Here is a 16,731-nt window from a genome sequence, read left to right on the forward strand (position 1 = left end):
ATAGTGACATATCACTCGTCAGTCGCAGTGTCTTCACCCATTTGTCTCCGTCTTTCCCTGTGTTAACTAACCACTCAGGATATTCCAGAGAAGCTGAAATAAAGGGAAAACCATTCAAGGCAAAATACACAAGTAATTCAAAAATAGTTTTTATTTTTAACATGTCCTGTTGTTATCACAATGGTAAATTACACAAGTGGTGTTGTGTTTGTGTTGCAGTCTGGTACAGGTTGTGTCCCCACTGGTGTTTGTCATAGAAGCAGCATCCCCCCTGGCCCAGCCACACCTCTCTCTCTATGATATCCCTCATCCCCTGATGGGCACCTCATCACACCGTGTCACAAGTCCACCGTCGTCGCTAACAACCACACCACGCCCCTAACCACCGGCCATCGCCATGGAGATGAAACAGTCAATGATGGTGGACAGAGAGAACGAAGGAGGAGAGAAAGAGAAAGGGGAGGAGTCATCGCAGGAGAACGGCAGACTCATGCTGGCTGACGGAGGGGTGGCAGAGAAGGGGGGCCCCAAAGTGAACTCTGGTGGGGGGTCAGGAGGGGTGTCCAACGGGTACCCCACGTCCACAGCACCGAGCCCCAAGGAGGGAGCGGGGGGTGTACCCGCAGGGGCCCTCAGGACTCTGGTGGTCCAGCAGACCAGTCTGGACCAGCCCCGGGAGACCTGGAGCAAGAAGATGGACTTTCTGTTGTCTGTGATTGGCTACGCCGTGGACCTGGGAAATGTGTGGCGCTTCCCCTACATCTGCTACCAAAACGGAGGAGGTGAGACCAGGGCCTGTTCATTCGAGCACACTGTTGTTGGACAAGTCTAGGTAGTCCCTCCTTGTTTCAGCCTGTTTTCTTACGTTTGATGCCTAATGAACACAACCCAGGTTGAGGGAGAAAATAACACTGGAAAGGAGAGAATCTGTATCTGGGAAAAGGGAGGTTAAGGAAATTGACAGATTAAACTAAACCATCTACAGTATACTGGTAACAATATAGTTTCCCACCCAACATATTTTCACACTTAATCATATAGCTAGATAAAGAACCATAAAGCAAGATAGATAAATCGGACAAAGCTTCTGGAAAACACAGACCATTCAAACCAACCAAAACTTTGATCAAATGAACATTTACACCTCGGACAGAAATAGCACTGGGTAAATACATACACGTTAAACCTTGTGTCTTCTGTAATGAATGTTCATTTAATGTTCCCAGATGTTTACAAGGGAACTCTGCTGTTCTCCCTGCCTTTCTACAACTCTCCTCCTCACATCAAATACAGGCCTCCGATTCCATTTTATTGAATTTGCAATAATAAAATCTTTGCAATATCCTGTTTCTCTGTTTAGTGGGAGCGAGGGAAAGAGAGAGATGGAGACAGGGGGACACTTGATAGAAGCAACACTATTAATTGTCTGTTTTTATGAGAGTGGCTTCAATCTATTCTCTCTCTCTCTCTCTCTCTCTCTCATTGCTTAATAACCTGTCTCCTAGTCCCAGCTACTGAATCAACAGTTATCTTTGCTTTCATGTCAACCACACAGATATAAATTCCTAATCAAATACAGAGACAGACAGGCTCCAGTCCAGCCAAGCCCCTATCTCCCTGGTACTCTCCAGGGTTCGCCATGTCTTTTTTTCTCTGACATTTCCAATTCCTCCTCTCATTCCCTTTGCTCTTTAGGGTCAGCTACAGGTCAGTGTTGAATGTTCCTGATGTTGATGTCAGTTGTTGTTCGATAAGGTGTGTAGAAATCTGGCAAAGAGTGCAGATATGAAACATGTGAAGTTTCTATTTTTGACTCATGAATTAAATGTTTTTTACTCAATATACCCCAACCCCCGCTTTTTCCTTCTCTCTCTCTCTCTCGCTCTCTCGCGCCCTCTCTCTCTCCGTGCCCTCTCTCTCTCTCTCTCGTGTGCTCTCTCTCTCTCTCTCTCTCTTTATCTACCCCTCTATCTCCCCATCTCTCTCTCTCCCCCACTCCCCTACCTGTTGTCCCAGGTGCCTTCCTGCTGCCCTACATGTTGATGGCGGTATTCGGCGGCGTGCCTCTGTTCTACATGGAGCTGGCACTGGGGCAGTTCCACCGCAGTGGCTGCATCTCCATCTGGAAACACATCTGCCCCATCTTCAAGGGTAAGAAGAGAGGAGAGGAGAGGAGGGAGGGGATGGATTGGGTGGATTCGACTAATTTTGTTAACACAATGAAGCTTGTCAACTATTTTGATAAGTGTTATGGAGGAGTCAGGAGAGAAGAGGAGTCAGGAGAGAAGAGGAGTCAGGGGAGAAGAGGGGTCAGGGGAGAAGAGGAGTCAGGGGAGAAGAGGGGTCAGGGGAGAAGAGGAGTCAGGGGAGAAGAGGAGTCAGGGGAGAAGAGGAGTCAGGGGAGAAGAGGAGTCAGGGGAGAAGAGGAGTCAGGGGAGAAGAGGAGTCAGGAGAAAAGGGGAGAAGAGGAGTCAGGGGAGAAGATGAGTCAGGGGAGAAGAGGAGTCAGGGGAGAAGAGGAGTCAGGGGAGAAGAGGAGTCAGGGGAAAAGGGGAGTCAGGGGAGAAGAGGAGTCAGGAGAGAAGGGGCGTCGGGAGAAGGGGCGTCGGGAGAGAAGGGGCGTCGGGAGAGAAGGGGAGTCGGGAGAGAAGGGGAGTCGGGGAGTCAGGGGAGAAGAGGAGTCAGGGGAGAAGGGGAGTCGGGAGAAAAGGGGAGAAGAGGAGTCAGGGGAGAAGAGGAGTCAGGGGAGAAGAGGAGTCAGGGGAGAAGAGGAGTCAGGGGAGAAGAGGAGCAGAGGAGTCGGGAGAGAAGGGGAGTCGGGAGAGAAGGGGAGTCGGGAGAAAAGGGGAGAAGAGGAGTCAGGAGAGTCACGGGAGAAGGGGAGTCAGGAGAGTCACGGGAGAAGGGGAGTCACGGGAGAAGGGGAGTCACGGGAGAAGGGGAGTCAGGGGAGAAGTGGAGTCGGGAGAGAAGGGGAGTCGGGAGAGAAGAGGAGTCGGGAGAGAAGAGGAGTCGGGAGAGAAGAGGAGTCGGGAGAGAAGAGGAGTCGGGAGAGAAGAGGCGTCGGGAGAGAAGAGGCATCGGGAGAGAAGAGGCGTCGGGAGAGAAGGGGAGAAGAGTAGTCGGAGAAGAGGCGTCGGGAGAGAAGGGGAGTCGGGGGAGAAGAGTAGTCGGGAGAAGAGGCATCAGGAGAGAAGGGGAGTCAGGGGAGAAGGGAAGTCAGGGGAGAAGGGGGAGAATGGGAGTTGGGGGAAAAGAGGAGAAGAGTGGAGTGGTAGATCCAGAAAGACAGTGAGCAGCTAGCTGCCTGTTACAGCAGATAGATGAGTGAATGTCTGAGAGACAGATAATATGAACTCTCCGACCCCTTCAGCACGTTCCTCATGAAAGCCTCTGCATCCCCTTGTTGTGGTGATGTCCAGCTCTCTGTTATGGAAATTGTCACATTTCCCACGGAAATGCCAGCATGCTTAGAAACGTCATGTTATGTAAATCCCAGTTGTTTCCAAATGTCATCTCCTACTTGAGTCGGACTTGAATTAGCTTGAAAATAGATAGATAGGTTTAGATCTCTGAGTGATGGATGGAGCGAGTTATCACCGACCAACGCCACAACACAGAACACACCTTCATCTCAAACTCTCTTCCCATCTGGTCAGAGTCTGGTTTGTTCGATGCCCGGGTCCGCCACTTGCCTCGTTTGTCTCTCTACCCCACTCTCTGCCTCCTCTCTCATTCATTCATACCTGTGTTAATCCTAATGGAAAAACAAACTCTCTTCTCTCCATCACAAACTCTCTCGCTCTCTCTCTCTCCACCAGGTATCATCGTCACCATCTAAAAATGACTCTAGGATGTTATAAAGGGGCTGTGCAGGTTCATGACAAGTCTGACGATGCATTATAATAACTGTATTGTAATGCATTATACCTTATGTTGTCTTTTCCTTTCTGTGAAAGGTATCGGCTTCGCCATCTGCATCATAGCGCTGTACATTGCGTTCTACTACAACACCATCATGGCGTGGGCCCTGTACTACCTGCTGGCGTCGTTCCGGCCCACCCTCCCCTGGACCACGTGCTCCAACCCCTGGAACACGGTCAACTGTCTCCGCTACCTGTCCACCGACAGCAACGTCACCTGGACCAACACGTCCACCTCGCCCGCCGAGGAGTTCTATACGTAAGTCAAGACCATGTAAGTGCAAGGAGGACGGAGGGACGAGGAAAAGGGGGCTGCCAGGGACATTAGACGGTAGAGGACGGAGGGGTAGACGGCATGATGGGCTCGGTAGAGGAGAGGGAGGAGAGACAGAGAGGACAGTGACTAGATGGGTGGATGAAAGGTAGATATGGATAGGTGGAGGGAGATGGGAGAAGACCCGGCAGATAGAATGGAGGTAAAAAAAGAGACTTTTTAACTTTTCGGTTAAAGTGTTACCTGAACTTAAAATGTTTAGTTGGCCCAAACTTGTCTCATTCAGCTGTTATTTGTGCATCTACCTAAAAAACGGCTATGAAAGTGGTTACACACACACACAAACAGTGCTTTTAACATGCAATATTTTCAACTTACATATTTGACACGTGTGTTTACATTGTGCATGTTCATTTATATGGTAATTATTATTCAACATGAACTCACACTTAATCTGACTTCTCTCATCATTCATTTGATTGACTTATTTCAGCAATTTTAGGGTGTTTCCCATTTTTTTCATAAACCTTGTCATTCTGTCCATCTGGTATGTTTTCTTAACTGGTAACCTGGCACCTAGCTATAGATCTTTGTCGCTCGATCGTCTTTCACCGTGCCAAGTTACTTTTGCCAAGTTATCTTGTCTCCTTATTCAGTTGTGTCAGCATCACATATCCACAATATGTCTCTTCAATTTCTATCCTTGTCATTTTCTTTTTTTATCTATCTCTTGCCTAGTGCCTTCACGCTCTACCTTTTATGACCCTGGAAATCAAGTAAAATCTTGCTCAATGCGTTTATTTAGCGTCCTTCGCCGTGAGGCTGATACTTAAGCTAAATAAACACACTGGCAAGAGCAACTGTTTATTTTCTTTAAAAATATCATGAATTATCCGCATCAATCTGCAGCAAGCAACCTGCCACCCCTAGATGTATGAATGCCTTTCCTATTCTCTCTCGATCACTCTATTTCCCTAGAAATGACTCCTTTCTCTGTTATTCTGTCTCATCCCCTTCTTCTCAACCTTCTTTTCCCGCTCATCTCTCTCTTCTCGCTGATTCCTCTCTTCACGACAATCCCTCTCCTTTCCCTGGTTGATCCCCCCCTTTCCTCATCTCTCTTTCCATCTCCTCGCCCCCTCTCTCATCCATCTCTCTCCTTATCCCTCACTCACCCCTCTCTCTCCTTATCCCTCTCCTCTGACACCTTCCTCCTCATCCCTCTCTCCTCACTCCTCTCTCTTTATCCTCCTATCCCCTTATCCCTCTCCTCTGACACCTTCCTCCTCATCCCTCTCTCCTCACTCCTCTCTCTTTACCCTCCTATCCGCTCCTCATCCATTTTGCTCATCCCTCACTCTGTTCCGTAAAGGCGTCAGGTACTGCAGGTGCACATGTCTCCAGGTCTGCACCAGCTTGGCAGTGTGAGTTGGCAGCTGGCTCTCTGCCTCCTGTTCATCTTCACCATCGTCTACTTCAGCATCTGGAAGGGAGTCAAGACCTCTGGCAAGGTGAGCATGGCTGGGGGACGGAGAGGGGGAAGGAGGGATGGAGAAACAGTAGATAACAGTAGGTAAACACTGTGAACTCTGTTTCTCACTGATGTCTTCTATTCATACGTGCCCCTCTCTTTCTCTCTGTCGCTCCCTGCATCTCTTCCTTCCTTCCTCTCTCTCTTCCTCATATAACCCTCTCTCTATCTCCCTCTCTCTCTCCTCCACCCCTCTCTCTCTCTCCTCCACCCCTGTCTCTATCTCTCTCTCTCACTCCCCCACCCCTCTCTCTCTCCCCTCTCTCTCAGGTGGTGTGGGTGACAGCCACCTTCCCCTACCTTGTCCTGCTGGTGCTGCTCGTTCGTGGGGCCACTCTGCCCGGGGCCTGGAGGGGCGTGGTCTTCTACCTCAAACCTGATTGGGGGAAACTACTCAGCACCACAGTGAGTTGGCCCACTATTGGTTTAGGTTTCCAGCCAATCTTTTGTCATCATACAACACACTGACACCGAGTCATACTGCCTGATGTCTTCTTCCCGCTTTCTTATCCACCCTATCTCTTTCTCTCTCCCTCTCCCTCCAGGTATGGATTGATGCAGCAGCTCAGATCTTCTTCTCTCTGGGGCCAGGTTTCGGGGTTCTCCTGGCCTTTGCCAGCTACAACCCCTTTCACAACAACTGTTACAAGTGAGACTCCATTTCTCTTGATACAGTACAATCTGTTTATGAACCTGCCATATGGGATGTTTTTCTCCATGTGGTTTATTTTGCCTGTGACTTGTTGTTAATTCCCTCTCTTTCTTCTCCTATCTCCCTGTTCATCCCCTCTTTCTGTCTCTATCTCTCCCCCCCACTCTGCCCTCGCTCTCTACCCCTCTCTCTCTACCTCCCTCCTTTTCTCTTCCCCCTCTCACCATCCCTTTACCCCTCTCTCTCTCTCTCTCTCTCTCTCTCTCTCTCTCTCTCTCTCTCTCTCTCTCTCTCTCTCTCTCTCTCTCTCTCTCTCTCTCTCTCTCTTTCTCTCTCTTTCTCTCTTTCTCTCTTTCTCTCTCTCTCTCTTTCTCTCTTTCTCTCTCTTTCTCTCTTTCTCTCTTTTTCTCTTCTCTTCTCTCTCTCTTCTCTCTCTTCTCTCTCTCAGGGATGCATTGCTGACCAGCTCTGTGAACTGCCTGACCAGTTTCCTCTCTGGGTTTGTCATCTTTACCGTGCTCGGCTACATGGCTGAGATGCGCAAAATAGGTGTGGAGACCGTAGCCAAGGATGCTGGTAAATCAATCAATCAAATCCATAGTCTATTTTTCATATCCAGCAGTTGTTGTATGATTTTATTTATTTATTTTTTTTACATCAGGGCCCGTATTCACAAAGCGTCTCAGAGTAGGAGTGCTGGTCTAGGATCAGGTGTTCTCCCCCTTCCCTTGTAATCTTATACAATATGATCTTAAAAGGCCCAGTGCAGTCAAACGCGTGATTTTCCTGTGTTTGTATTGACCAATAAGAAAGAGAGTTCCAAACCTCTCTGCAAATAACAGCTACTTTTCAGTTTTCCCCTCCCCACTCCCAGAGAACACTCCCAGACAGTCCTCGCTAAATTCTCGCTTGAGAAATATCTCAAGCAATTTTTTTGGGGACCAATTAATTGAAAACAATCACAGTAAGGTAATGATAAATGATTTGATATTGAGATAAAAAAAATGTCTGCATTGGACCTTTAATGGAAAACTGATCCTAGATCAGCTCTCCTACTCTGAGACACTTTAGACATACAAGCCCAGATAGTTCACAGGTTATCTGAATTTCAGTAACTGAAATCTGGCAAGTGAGTACAGACCAGACTGTGGAGAATCCTAACGTAAGACACACGGTCATAACAAATTCCCTGCTACGGTTCTAGTTACACTTGCATACATCAAGACAGGACTAATTGTCCTCTATTCCTTTTTGATCAAGGCCCAACACCACATATAAAATCCTCAGGGGCCCGTATGGAAATAATTACAATCCCTTAAGTGAAAGAGGACAGTTAAGATGGCACATTTCCACCACGCGTGTGTGTGTTCCCTTTCCTAATATGTTGATTGTCTCTCTTCTGCCAGGTCCCAGTCTGCTGTTCATCATCTATGCTGAAGCCATCGCCAACATGCCCGCTGCCACCTTCTTCGCCATTATCTTCTTCCTCATGATCATCATGCTGGGGCTGGACAGCACGGTCAGTGGCATATATACACACACACGTGCGCGCACAGATGAATACATATGTACAAATGCACGTGCGCATGCGCGCACACACACGTGCATACAGGCGCGGTAATCTCACAGAATTATTAGACTGGTTCTCAAATTGATTGTCTGTTTTTGATCAGTTCTCCGTTCTTACATAAATGTACTTCTATTGTGTGTGCTAATTCATTTAACCCAGGCTCTCAGGTTGTGTTGAGTGTGTATTCATCCAATCAGGCTCTGAGCTTAGAAGGGGGGGCGGGGTTACTGTCAACAGAACGGATGCTGAAGGAACAGTTTGTGTCTGAGGATCTTTCTGTCTGGGTTTGCCTGGTTTTTGTGATTTTCTATAGCTGCGCAATTATAATTTTTCTCTCTCTCGCTCATCACTCTCACCTGTCTCTCTCCACCTGTCTCTCTCCACCTGTCTCTCTCGCTCATCACTCTCCACCTGTCTCTCTCCACCTGTCTCTCTCCACCTGTCTCTCTCGCTCATCACTCTCCACCTGTCTCTCTCCACCTGTCTCTCTCGCTCATCACTCTCCACCTGTCTCTCTCCACCTGTCTCTCGCTCATCACTCTCCACCTGTCTCTCTCCACCTGTCTCTCTCCACCTGTCTCTCTCGCTCATCACTCTCCACCTGTCTCTCTCCACCTGTCTCTCTCGCTCATCACTCTCCACCTGTCTCTCTCCACCTGTCTCTTTCGCTCATCACTCTCCACCTGTCTCTCTCCACCTGTCTCTCTCCGCCTGTCTCTCTCGCTCATCACTCTCCACCTGTCTCTCTCCACCTGTCTCTTTCCACCTGTCTCTCTCGCTCATCACTCTCCACCTGTCTCTCTCCACCTGTCTCTCTCGCTCATCACTCTCCACCTGTCTCTCTCCACCTGTCTCTCTCCACCTGTCTCTCTCGCTCATCACTCTCCACCTGTCTCTCTCCACTTGTCTCTCTCCACCTGTCTCTCTCGCTCATCACTCTCCACATGTCTCTCTCCACCTGTCTCTCTCCACCTGTCTCTCTCCACCTGTCTCTCTCGCTCATCACTCTCCACCTGTCTCTCTCCACCTGTCTCTCTCGCTCATCACTCTCCACCTGTCTCTCTCCACCTGTCTCTCTCGCTCATCACTCTCCACCTGTCTCTCTCCACCTGTCTCTCTCCCCCTGTCTCTCTCCACCTGTCTCTCTCGCTCATCACTCTCCACCTGTCTCTCCTTTTCTCTCTCCCTTCCTCCTCTGAGTTACTCCTCTACTGACTCCTTCTCTCTCAATTTAATTTCAGTTTAATGTCTCTCCCTTCTTGTCTTCCTGTGTAGTTTGCCGGTCTGGAGGGGGTGATCACAGCCATGCTGGATGAGTTCCCCCAGTTGTTGTCTAGGAGGAGGGAGTGGTTTGTCCTGGGCCTGGTGTGTGTCTGCTACCTGGGAGCGCTCTCCACCCTCACCTACGTGAGTCTCCACTCCACCCAGCCTCAGTTCTACTCCACCCAGCCTCAGTCCCACTCCACCCAGCCTCGGTCCCACTCCACCCAGCCTCGGTCCCACTCCACCAAGCCTCGGTCCCACTCCACCAAGCCTCGGTCCCAGTCCATCCAGCCTCGGTCCCAGTCCACCCAGCCTCGGTCCCAGTCCACCCAGCCTCGGTCCCAGTCCACCCAGCCTCGGTCCCACTCCACCCAGCCTCGGTCCCACTCCACCCAGCCTCGGTCCCACTTCACCCAGCCTCGGTCCCACTCCACCCAGCCTCGGTCCCACTCCAGCCAGCCTCGGTCCCACTCCAGCCAGCCTCGGTCCCACTCCAGCCAGCCTCAGTCCCACTCCAGCCAGCCTCGGTCCCACTCCAGCCAGCCTCGGGTCCCACTCCAGCCAGCCTCGGTCCCACTCCACCTAGCCTCGGTCCCACTCCAGCCAGCCTCAGTTCCACTCCAGCCAGCCTCGGTCCCACTCCACCTAGCCTCGGTCCCACTCCAGCCAGCCTCAGTTCCACTCCAGCCAGCCTCAGCCCCACTCCAGCCAGCCTCAGCCCCACTCCAGCCAGCCTCAGTCCCACTCCAGCCAGCCTCAGTCCCACTCCAGCCAGCCTCAGTTCCACTCCAGCCAGCCTCAGTCCCACTCCAGCCAGCCTCAGTCCCACTCCAGCCAGCCTCAGTCCCACTCCAGCCAGCCTCAGTCCCACTCCACCCAGCCTCGGTCCCACTCCACCCAGCCTCGGTCCCACTCCACCTAGCCTCGGTCCCACTCCAGCCAGCCTCAGTTCCACTCCAGCCAGCCTCAGTCCCACTCCAGCCAGCCTCAGTCCCACTCCAGCCAGCCTCAGTCCCCTTGGCTCATTACCCAGGTTATTATACTTTCATCCAATCTGTTTTTTTGCTGGCTATTTAGCAAAGTCCAGAATCTCCTGATTGGCATGAAGCAATGCTGTCGCGAAATAAGTCGAAAATAAGCTGGAACATCAGTGGTATATACTGCAGAAATGTCTCTATAGTCTCTATAGCTTGCTTCCCAACACCCATGCATTTCTCTGGAACTTTGTTTTAGGGAGGTGCGTTTGTGGTGAAACTGTTTGAGGAGTACGCCACGGGACCTGCTGTCATCACTGTCGTCTTCCTAGAAGTCATCGCCGTTTCCTGGTTCTACGGTAAACTGACGATGATATTGCTGACAAGGCCCACATAGTCTGACATTCTTTGGAATCAGCATTTTAATTTTTGATTTAATGGATGTATGTGATTGGTGATTGGTTTGTAACCTGACTGCACTAGACATGTCTCATTTGGGACAATAAAACAATGGATAAGGCGATTCCATATTGAGACACTAAAGTGTTTGTGTTTGCATGTGTTTAATTCTGTGTCTTTGTGTCCATTTTCAGGCACAAGTCGTTTCTGTGCTGATGTCCATATGATGCTGGGCTTCTCGCCTGGATTGTTCTGGAGGGTGTGCTGGGTGGCCATCTGCCCAATCTTCCTACTGGTGAGAGAAAGAGAAAGAGAAAGAGAGAGAAAGAGAGAGAGAGAGAGAGAGAGAGAGAGAGAGAGAGAGAGAGAGAGAGAGAGAGAGAGAGAGAGAGAGAGAGAGAGAGAGAGAGAGAGAGAGAGAGAGAGAGAGAGAGAGAGAGAGAGAGAGAGAGAGAGAGAGAGAGAGAGAGAGAGAGAGAGAGAGAGAGAGAGAGAGAGAGAGAGAGAGAGAGAGAGAGAGAGAGACGCTGTACATTCAGTTGAAGTCGGATGTTTACATACACTTAGGTTGGAGTCATAAAACTCGTTTTTCAACCACTCCACAAATTTCTTGTTAACAAACTATAGTTTTGGCAAGTTGGTTAGGACATCTACTTTGTGCATGACCCAAGTCATTTTTCCAACAATTGTTTACAGACAATTATAAACAATTGTTTATAATTCACTATATCACAATTCCAGTGGGTCAGAAGTTGACATACACTAAGTTGACTGTGCCTTTAAACAGCTTGGAAAATTCCTATGTAATGGCTTTAGAAGCTTCTGATAGGCTAATTGACATCATTTGAGTCAATTGGAGGTGTACCTGTGGATGTATTTCAAGGCCTACCTTCAAACTCAGTGCCTCTTTGCTTGACATCATGGGAAAATCAAAAGAAATCAGCCAAGACCTCAGAAAAAACATTGTAGACCTCCACGAGTCTGGTTCATCCTTGGGAGCAATTTCCAAACGCCTGAAGGTACCACGTACATCTGTACACACAGTAGTACGCAAATATAAAGACCATGGGACAACGCAGCCGTCATACCGCTCAGGAAGGAGACGCGTTCTGTCTCCTAGAGATGAACGTACTTTGGAGCGAAAAATGCAAATCAATCCCAGAACAACAGCAAAGGACCTTGTGAAGTTGCTGCAGGAGGGACTAGTGCACTTCACAAAATAGATGGCATCATGAGAAAGGACAATTATGTGGATATATTGAAGCAACATCTCAAGACATCAGTCAGGAAATTAAAGCTTGGTCGCAAATGTGTCTTCCAAATGGACAATGACCCCAAGCATACTTCCAAAGTTGTGGCAAAGGGCTTAAGGACAACAAAGTCTAGATATTGGAGTGGCCATCACAAAGCCCTGACCTCATGCCTATAGAAAATTTGTGGGCAGAACTGAAAAAGCAAGTGCCAGCAAGGATCCTACAAACCTGACTCAGTTACACCAGCTCTGTCAGGAGGAATGGGCCAAAATTCACCCGACTTATTGTGGTAAGCTTGTGGAAGGCTTCTGAAACGTTTGACCAAAGTTAAACAATTTAAAGGCAATGCTACCAAATACTAATTGAGTGTATGTAAACTTCTGACCCAATGGGAATGTGATGAAAGAAATAAAAGCTGAAATAAATCATTCTCTCTGCTATTATTCTGACATTTCACATTCTTCAAATAAAGTGGTGATCCTAACTGACCTAAGACAGGGAATTTTTACTAGGATTAAACGTCAGGAATTGTGAAAAACTGAGTTTAAATGTATTTGGCTTAGGTGTTTGTAAACTTCCGACTTCAACTGTACCTGTTTGAAACACCACCACCTCTATGTCTCATCTGTCCTCAGTTCATCATTGTCAGTTTCCTGGCATTCCCCCCGGAGGTCAAGTTGTTTGACTACGTCTACCCACCTTGGACAACTGTTCTGGGCTACTGCATCGGAGTGTCCTCCTTCATCTGTGTACCAGCCTACATGGTGTACCACCTGCTCACTGCCAAAGGGACCTTTAAACAGGTAAGAGCCTCCAGAGGGCTTGGGGAGGGCCTCTCCCCCTCCAGTCCCCCTTCCGTCCCCTCCCCCTGCCATCACCAGGCTACTAACAGAGGACACAATCAAAAGGAGAGATGCAGAGAGTAGAAATACAAGGCTTCCATACACACACGCAAACATAGACAAGCGACAGACACTGCGGCACCTGCACACTGTCACGTTGCCAAGCCAGAAAACAGCCCCTTGTTTGAGAAGACAGACAGACAGACAGACATCAAACAGCATGGTACACACAGCACCTTCCTCCCTCCTCTCCCTGCCTTTGATAAACCTGTCATCCAATAAGCCCAGTGTTTGCCCCAGTGCCTCACCGCACAATGGGACTGAAAGACAGTGTCAGCAGGGAGGGGGGGGGGGGGGGGGGTGTTACGTGTGGTGTTCTGGTCGTACATCTGTGTTAGTGTGTGTGCGTTACGTGTGTGAGCGTTGTATGCCTAACCTGCTGCTGCGGCCAGTGATCGTAGACAGACGGATCAGAGCGAGGTCAGGATGACATGAAGTCTGTGTGACAGCGCTCAATAAGAGTAATCTGTCGGGTTACGCCGCAGTTATACCAGGCACTACTTATTGCGCTCAGGCTACCAGAAATCAGTCACTTTCAACGGAAGCAGACACGGGAAAGTCCCAATTTATGAGTGGCGCGAAGGGATGGTCTCGCTACATAGCTTTGACACTGTGCTGGATAGGCTAACAGCCAATGTGCCAATTTGCATGTTGTTCGGAATATAGAATCACAACGAGAGATCTCTGTGATTCCACAAGATAACTTGTAGTTTAACCGGACTGTTACAAGGGGAACCCAACACGCAATTACAATGGCTGACATGAAATAACCCCGGTGTTCCTTCCTACCCCTCTCTTTTCTCTTCCTCCCTTCCTTATTCTTCAGCGTCTCCTGAAGGGCATCACCCCTGTACCCAGTGGGCCTCACAGTGACATTATCATCACCCACGCTGTCTGACCCAGTGGTCTGACCAGGCCCGGTGGACTACACCCCCCTCTGCTGGACATAGAGCACAACTGCAGGACGGGGAGGGTTCGTCCCTTCCCCCGCTTCTCCTCCAGAACCCCCACAGCAGACTTCAGCACTAAGGCACCCCGTCCATCCCACTGACTCCAGGGGTGAGGTGGAGTGCCGGGCCACACTGTCTGCAGCGTCCCACCCCTCCTCCCGTCATCTCCCTCCTGGCTCATTCTGTTAGCTAACCGTTAGCGGCTAATGGCGTCACTGTTTTCATACTGGCCCATGCCGGTCAGAGCATTTCAACCACCAGACAGAGGGTTTTAGATGCCACAGCACAATGACATGTGTACTGTTACAATTGGAATCCATCCATTCAGTATGATTCATAAACATACACACGCACTCTTCCTTGTCTCTGTTCTGTCAGGTCCACTTTTATATCACAAACAAACATCTCACGGCTTCATTTGACCTTCGATCCTTGTTTCATGAGTTCTGCTTTCAGATATTTAGCCGGACATTGACTGCAAAATCCAGGAATCTTTTTACATGTCTAAATGAAGCCAAATGTTCCATGGATATTTCTACAGGTATTTCCAGATGTGAGCTGTTGTCATGTTTTAGGATGACTTGGTGGGAGGTTGTCAGTGTTTCTGAATGGGATGGCTGAACCTATGAAGGGCCTTGATGAATGTCAGAGCGTCTCCACACGGTGAAGCGCTGTATGTTGGTGTAGTATGACGCACTGCAGTACTGATTATGCTCTGTAAGCATATCCAGGTTGTTGGGGAACATAGAGACAAGTTCAGAAGAGAACACAGGGCTTTGTCCAGTCATATGTGGGGGGATTCTTGAGTTGCAGTATGGAAGGCTCTGTTGTGTGTGTGTGTGTGTGTGTGTGTGTGTGTGTGTGTGTGTGTGTGTGTGTGTGTGTGTGTGTGTGTGTGTGTGTGTGTGTGTGTGTGTGTGTGTGTGTGTGTGTGTGTGTGTGTGTGTGTGTGTGTGTGTGTGTGTGTCAGAAAAAAAATGGAAGGAACATGGGAAGAAGCTACCCTGTGCAGATTAGAAGGAGTCGTGGGTTATATTATTGCAATATACATATATATATTTATTTTAAATAATAATTATTGCTGTCAAATCTATGTATGCTTTCATGTCATTTACCAAAAATTGACATGCTGATTTAGTTTGATTTAGTTTCTTAATATGTAAAACACCATTTACATGTTAATTACTTATAGTGGGAACCAAATATCGATCACAACTATTTTCATTTCCATCGCTCAGTCCTCAAGGTTATGTCTGAAACAGGTATCATCTGTCTTTACTCTCTACCAAATCATCTGTTGTGTGTTGGAATGGGAGTAAAAATATGGCATGTACGTGTGTATTAAGTGAGTCTTGGTATCGGTGTATGTCTCTTTGTTCTGTGAATACCTGTCTACTCTCTTGAACGCATTACTGTATGCCTGTGCGTGCCTCAGACCTGGGTTCAAATACTATAGGGAATCTTTCAAATACTTTGTGTTTTCTTTGGCCTGCCTAGTGCCAGATGGGAGGGGTTTGTTTTAGCCTGTCTAGTCCCAGATGGGAGGGGTTTGTTTTAGCCTGTCTAGTCCCAGATGGGAGGGGTTTGTTTTAGCCTGTCTAGTGCCAGATGGGAGGGGTTTGTTTTAGCCTGTCTAGTGCCAGATGGGAGGGGTTTGTTTTAGCCTGTCTAGTGCCAGATGGGAGGGGTTTGTTTTAGCCTGTCTAGTGCCAGATGGGAAGGGTTTGTTTTAGCCTGTCTAGTGCCAGATGGGAGGGGTTTGTTTTAGCCTGCCTAGTGCCAGATGGGCGGGGTTTGTTTTAGCCTGTCTAGTGCCAGATGGGCGGGGTTTGTTTTAGCCTGTCTAGTGCCAGATGGGCGGGGTTTGTTTTAGGCTGTCTAGTGCCAGATGGGAGGGGTTTGTTTTAGCCTGTCTAGTGCCAGATGGGAAGGGTTTGTTTTAGCCTGTCTAGTGCCAGATGGGCGGGGTTTGTTTTAGCCTGTCTAGTGCCAGATGGGCGGGGTTTGTTTTAGCCTGTCTAGTGCCAGATGGGAAGGGTTTGTTTTAGCCTGTCTAGTGCCAGATGGGAGGTGTTTGTTTTAGCCTGTCTAGTGCCAGATGGGAGGGGTTTGTTTTAGCCTGTCTAGTGCCAGATGGGCGGGGTTTGTTTTAGCCTGTCTAGTGCCAGATGGGAAGGGTTTGTTTTAGCCTGTCTAGTGCCAGATGGGCGGGGTTTGTTTTAGCCTGTCTAGTGCCAGATGGGCGGGGTTTGTTTTAGCCTGTCCAGTGCCAGATGGGCGGGGTTTGCGACTATTCTATTTGTTCTATTGAACCAGGCAATCAAATCTGAAGTATTTGAAAGGATTTCAAATAGTATTTTAACTCAGGATTGGTGGACGTGTGAGCGTGCATACCTTGCGTGTGTATGTGCAAGCGTGCATACATGAGTGTGTGCGTGTGTACATTATGAACAGAAGTAGCAGTGTCAGACTTTATGAGTGTGTGCATGCCAATGTGTGTAACCTGTGCTTCAACTTGTGTCTATGAAGTGACCTTCTCTCGTGTTGTACTTCGCCAAAATATCCAATGAAGATGATGTTAAAATCGCTACCTTGTACCTCTCGAGCCTACATAATGTATGATCTATGTACGTCTGTAAAAGATTGTATTGAGAAATAAACCTGTATAGAAGAAAGATATAAATATATATGAATTAATAGATAAATAAAGTTAAGATGTAAATGAGTAGCTATGCTTCTTGCATTTTTTCCCCCGCAATGCTTTTGTAACACTATTTTTTATGTTTTGTAACATTGTAACTCTTGAATTGGGTTAATTTCTGAGATTATTTTAGGAATGAGGTAGTTTAGTGCTGAGGGCACAGTTAGACAGACCACTTTCCACTATACACATCCCACTGCTAGGGGCAGTAGCTAGGACCAGGTGCTTGAAGAACAAGCAAGGCTTGATAATTGATTGCTCACAGGTGTGGGTGATTGGCAGGTAATTAGTTATTGAGAGGTGGGTCAAAGATTTTCTATTATATTGACAAGATAGTCG

General features: G+C 48.4%; 1 protein-coding gene across 3 annotated transcripts; it reads left to right on the forward strand.

Annotated features, from left to right (window-relative positions):
- Nucleotides 1-378: 378 nt before the first annotated feature.
- On the forward strand, nucleotides 379-16,419 carry LOC120028812 (sodium-dependent serotonin transporter-like). Of its 3 annotated transcripts, XM_038974053.1 has the most exons (13): nucleotides 379-782; nucleotides 2,017-2,151; nucleotides 3,960-4,182; nucleotides 5,570-5,708; nucleotides 5,999-6,133; nucleotides 6,274-6,377; nucleotides 6,829-6,956; nucleotides 7,787-7,899; nucleotides 9,226-9,357; nucleotides 10,447-10,546; nucleotides 10,781-10,881; nucleotides 12,475-12,642; nucleotides 13,568-16,419. In XM_038974053.1, the coding sequence occupies exons 1-13, from the start codon at nucleotides 398-400 to the stop codon at nucleotides 13,637-13,639; spliced, it is 1,935 nt and encodes a 644-aa protein (XP_038829981.1). In that variant the 5' UTR covers nucleotides 379-397; the 3' UTR covers nucleotides 13,640-16,419. The 3 variants fall into 3 exon arrangements, 1 of the variants encoding a protein (XP_038829981.1); XR_005473536.1 differs by lacking the exons at nucleotides 12,475-12,642; nucleotides 13,568-16,419 and having other exon boundaries at nucleotides 9,226-10,246; XR_005473537.1 differs by lacking the exons at nucleotides 379-782; nucleotides 2,017-2,151; nucleotides 12,475-12,642; nucleotides 13,568-16,419 and having other exon boundaries at nucleotides 4,090-4,197; nucleotides 9,226-10,246.
- Nucleotides 16,420-16,731: the final 312 nt, after the last annotated feature.

This window comes from Salvelinus namaycush, chromosome 34 (assembly GCF_016432855.1).
Source record: "Salvelinus namaycush isolate Seneca chromosome 34, SaNama_1.0, whole genome shotgun sequence".
Lineage (NCBI taxonomy): Eukaryota > Metazoa > Chordata > Actinopteri > Salmoniformes > Salmonidae > Salvelinus > Salvelinus namaycush.

Coding starts and splice junctions, on each gene's coding strand:
- LOC120028812 (XM_038974053.1), top strand. CDS start 398: ATGGAGATGAAACAGTCAATGATGGTGGACAGAGAGAACGAAGGAGGA. Junction 4,183..5,569: donor CCCGCCGAGGAGTTCTATAC/GTAAGTCAAGAC, acceptor TGTTCCGTAAAG/GCGTCAGGTACTGCAGGTGC. Junction 5,709..5,998: donor GAGTCAAGACCTCTGGCAAG/GTGAGCATGGCT, acceptor CCTCTCTCTCAG/GTGGTGTGGGTGACAGCCAC.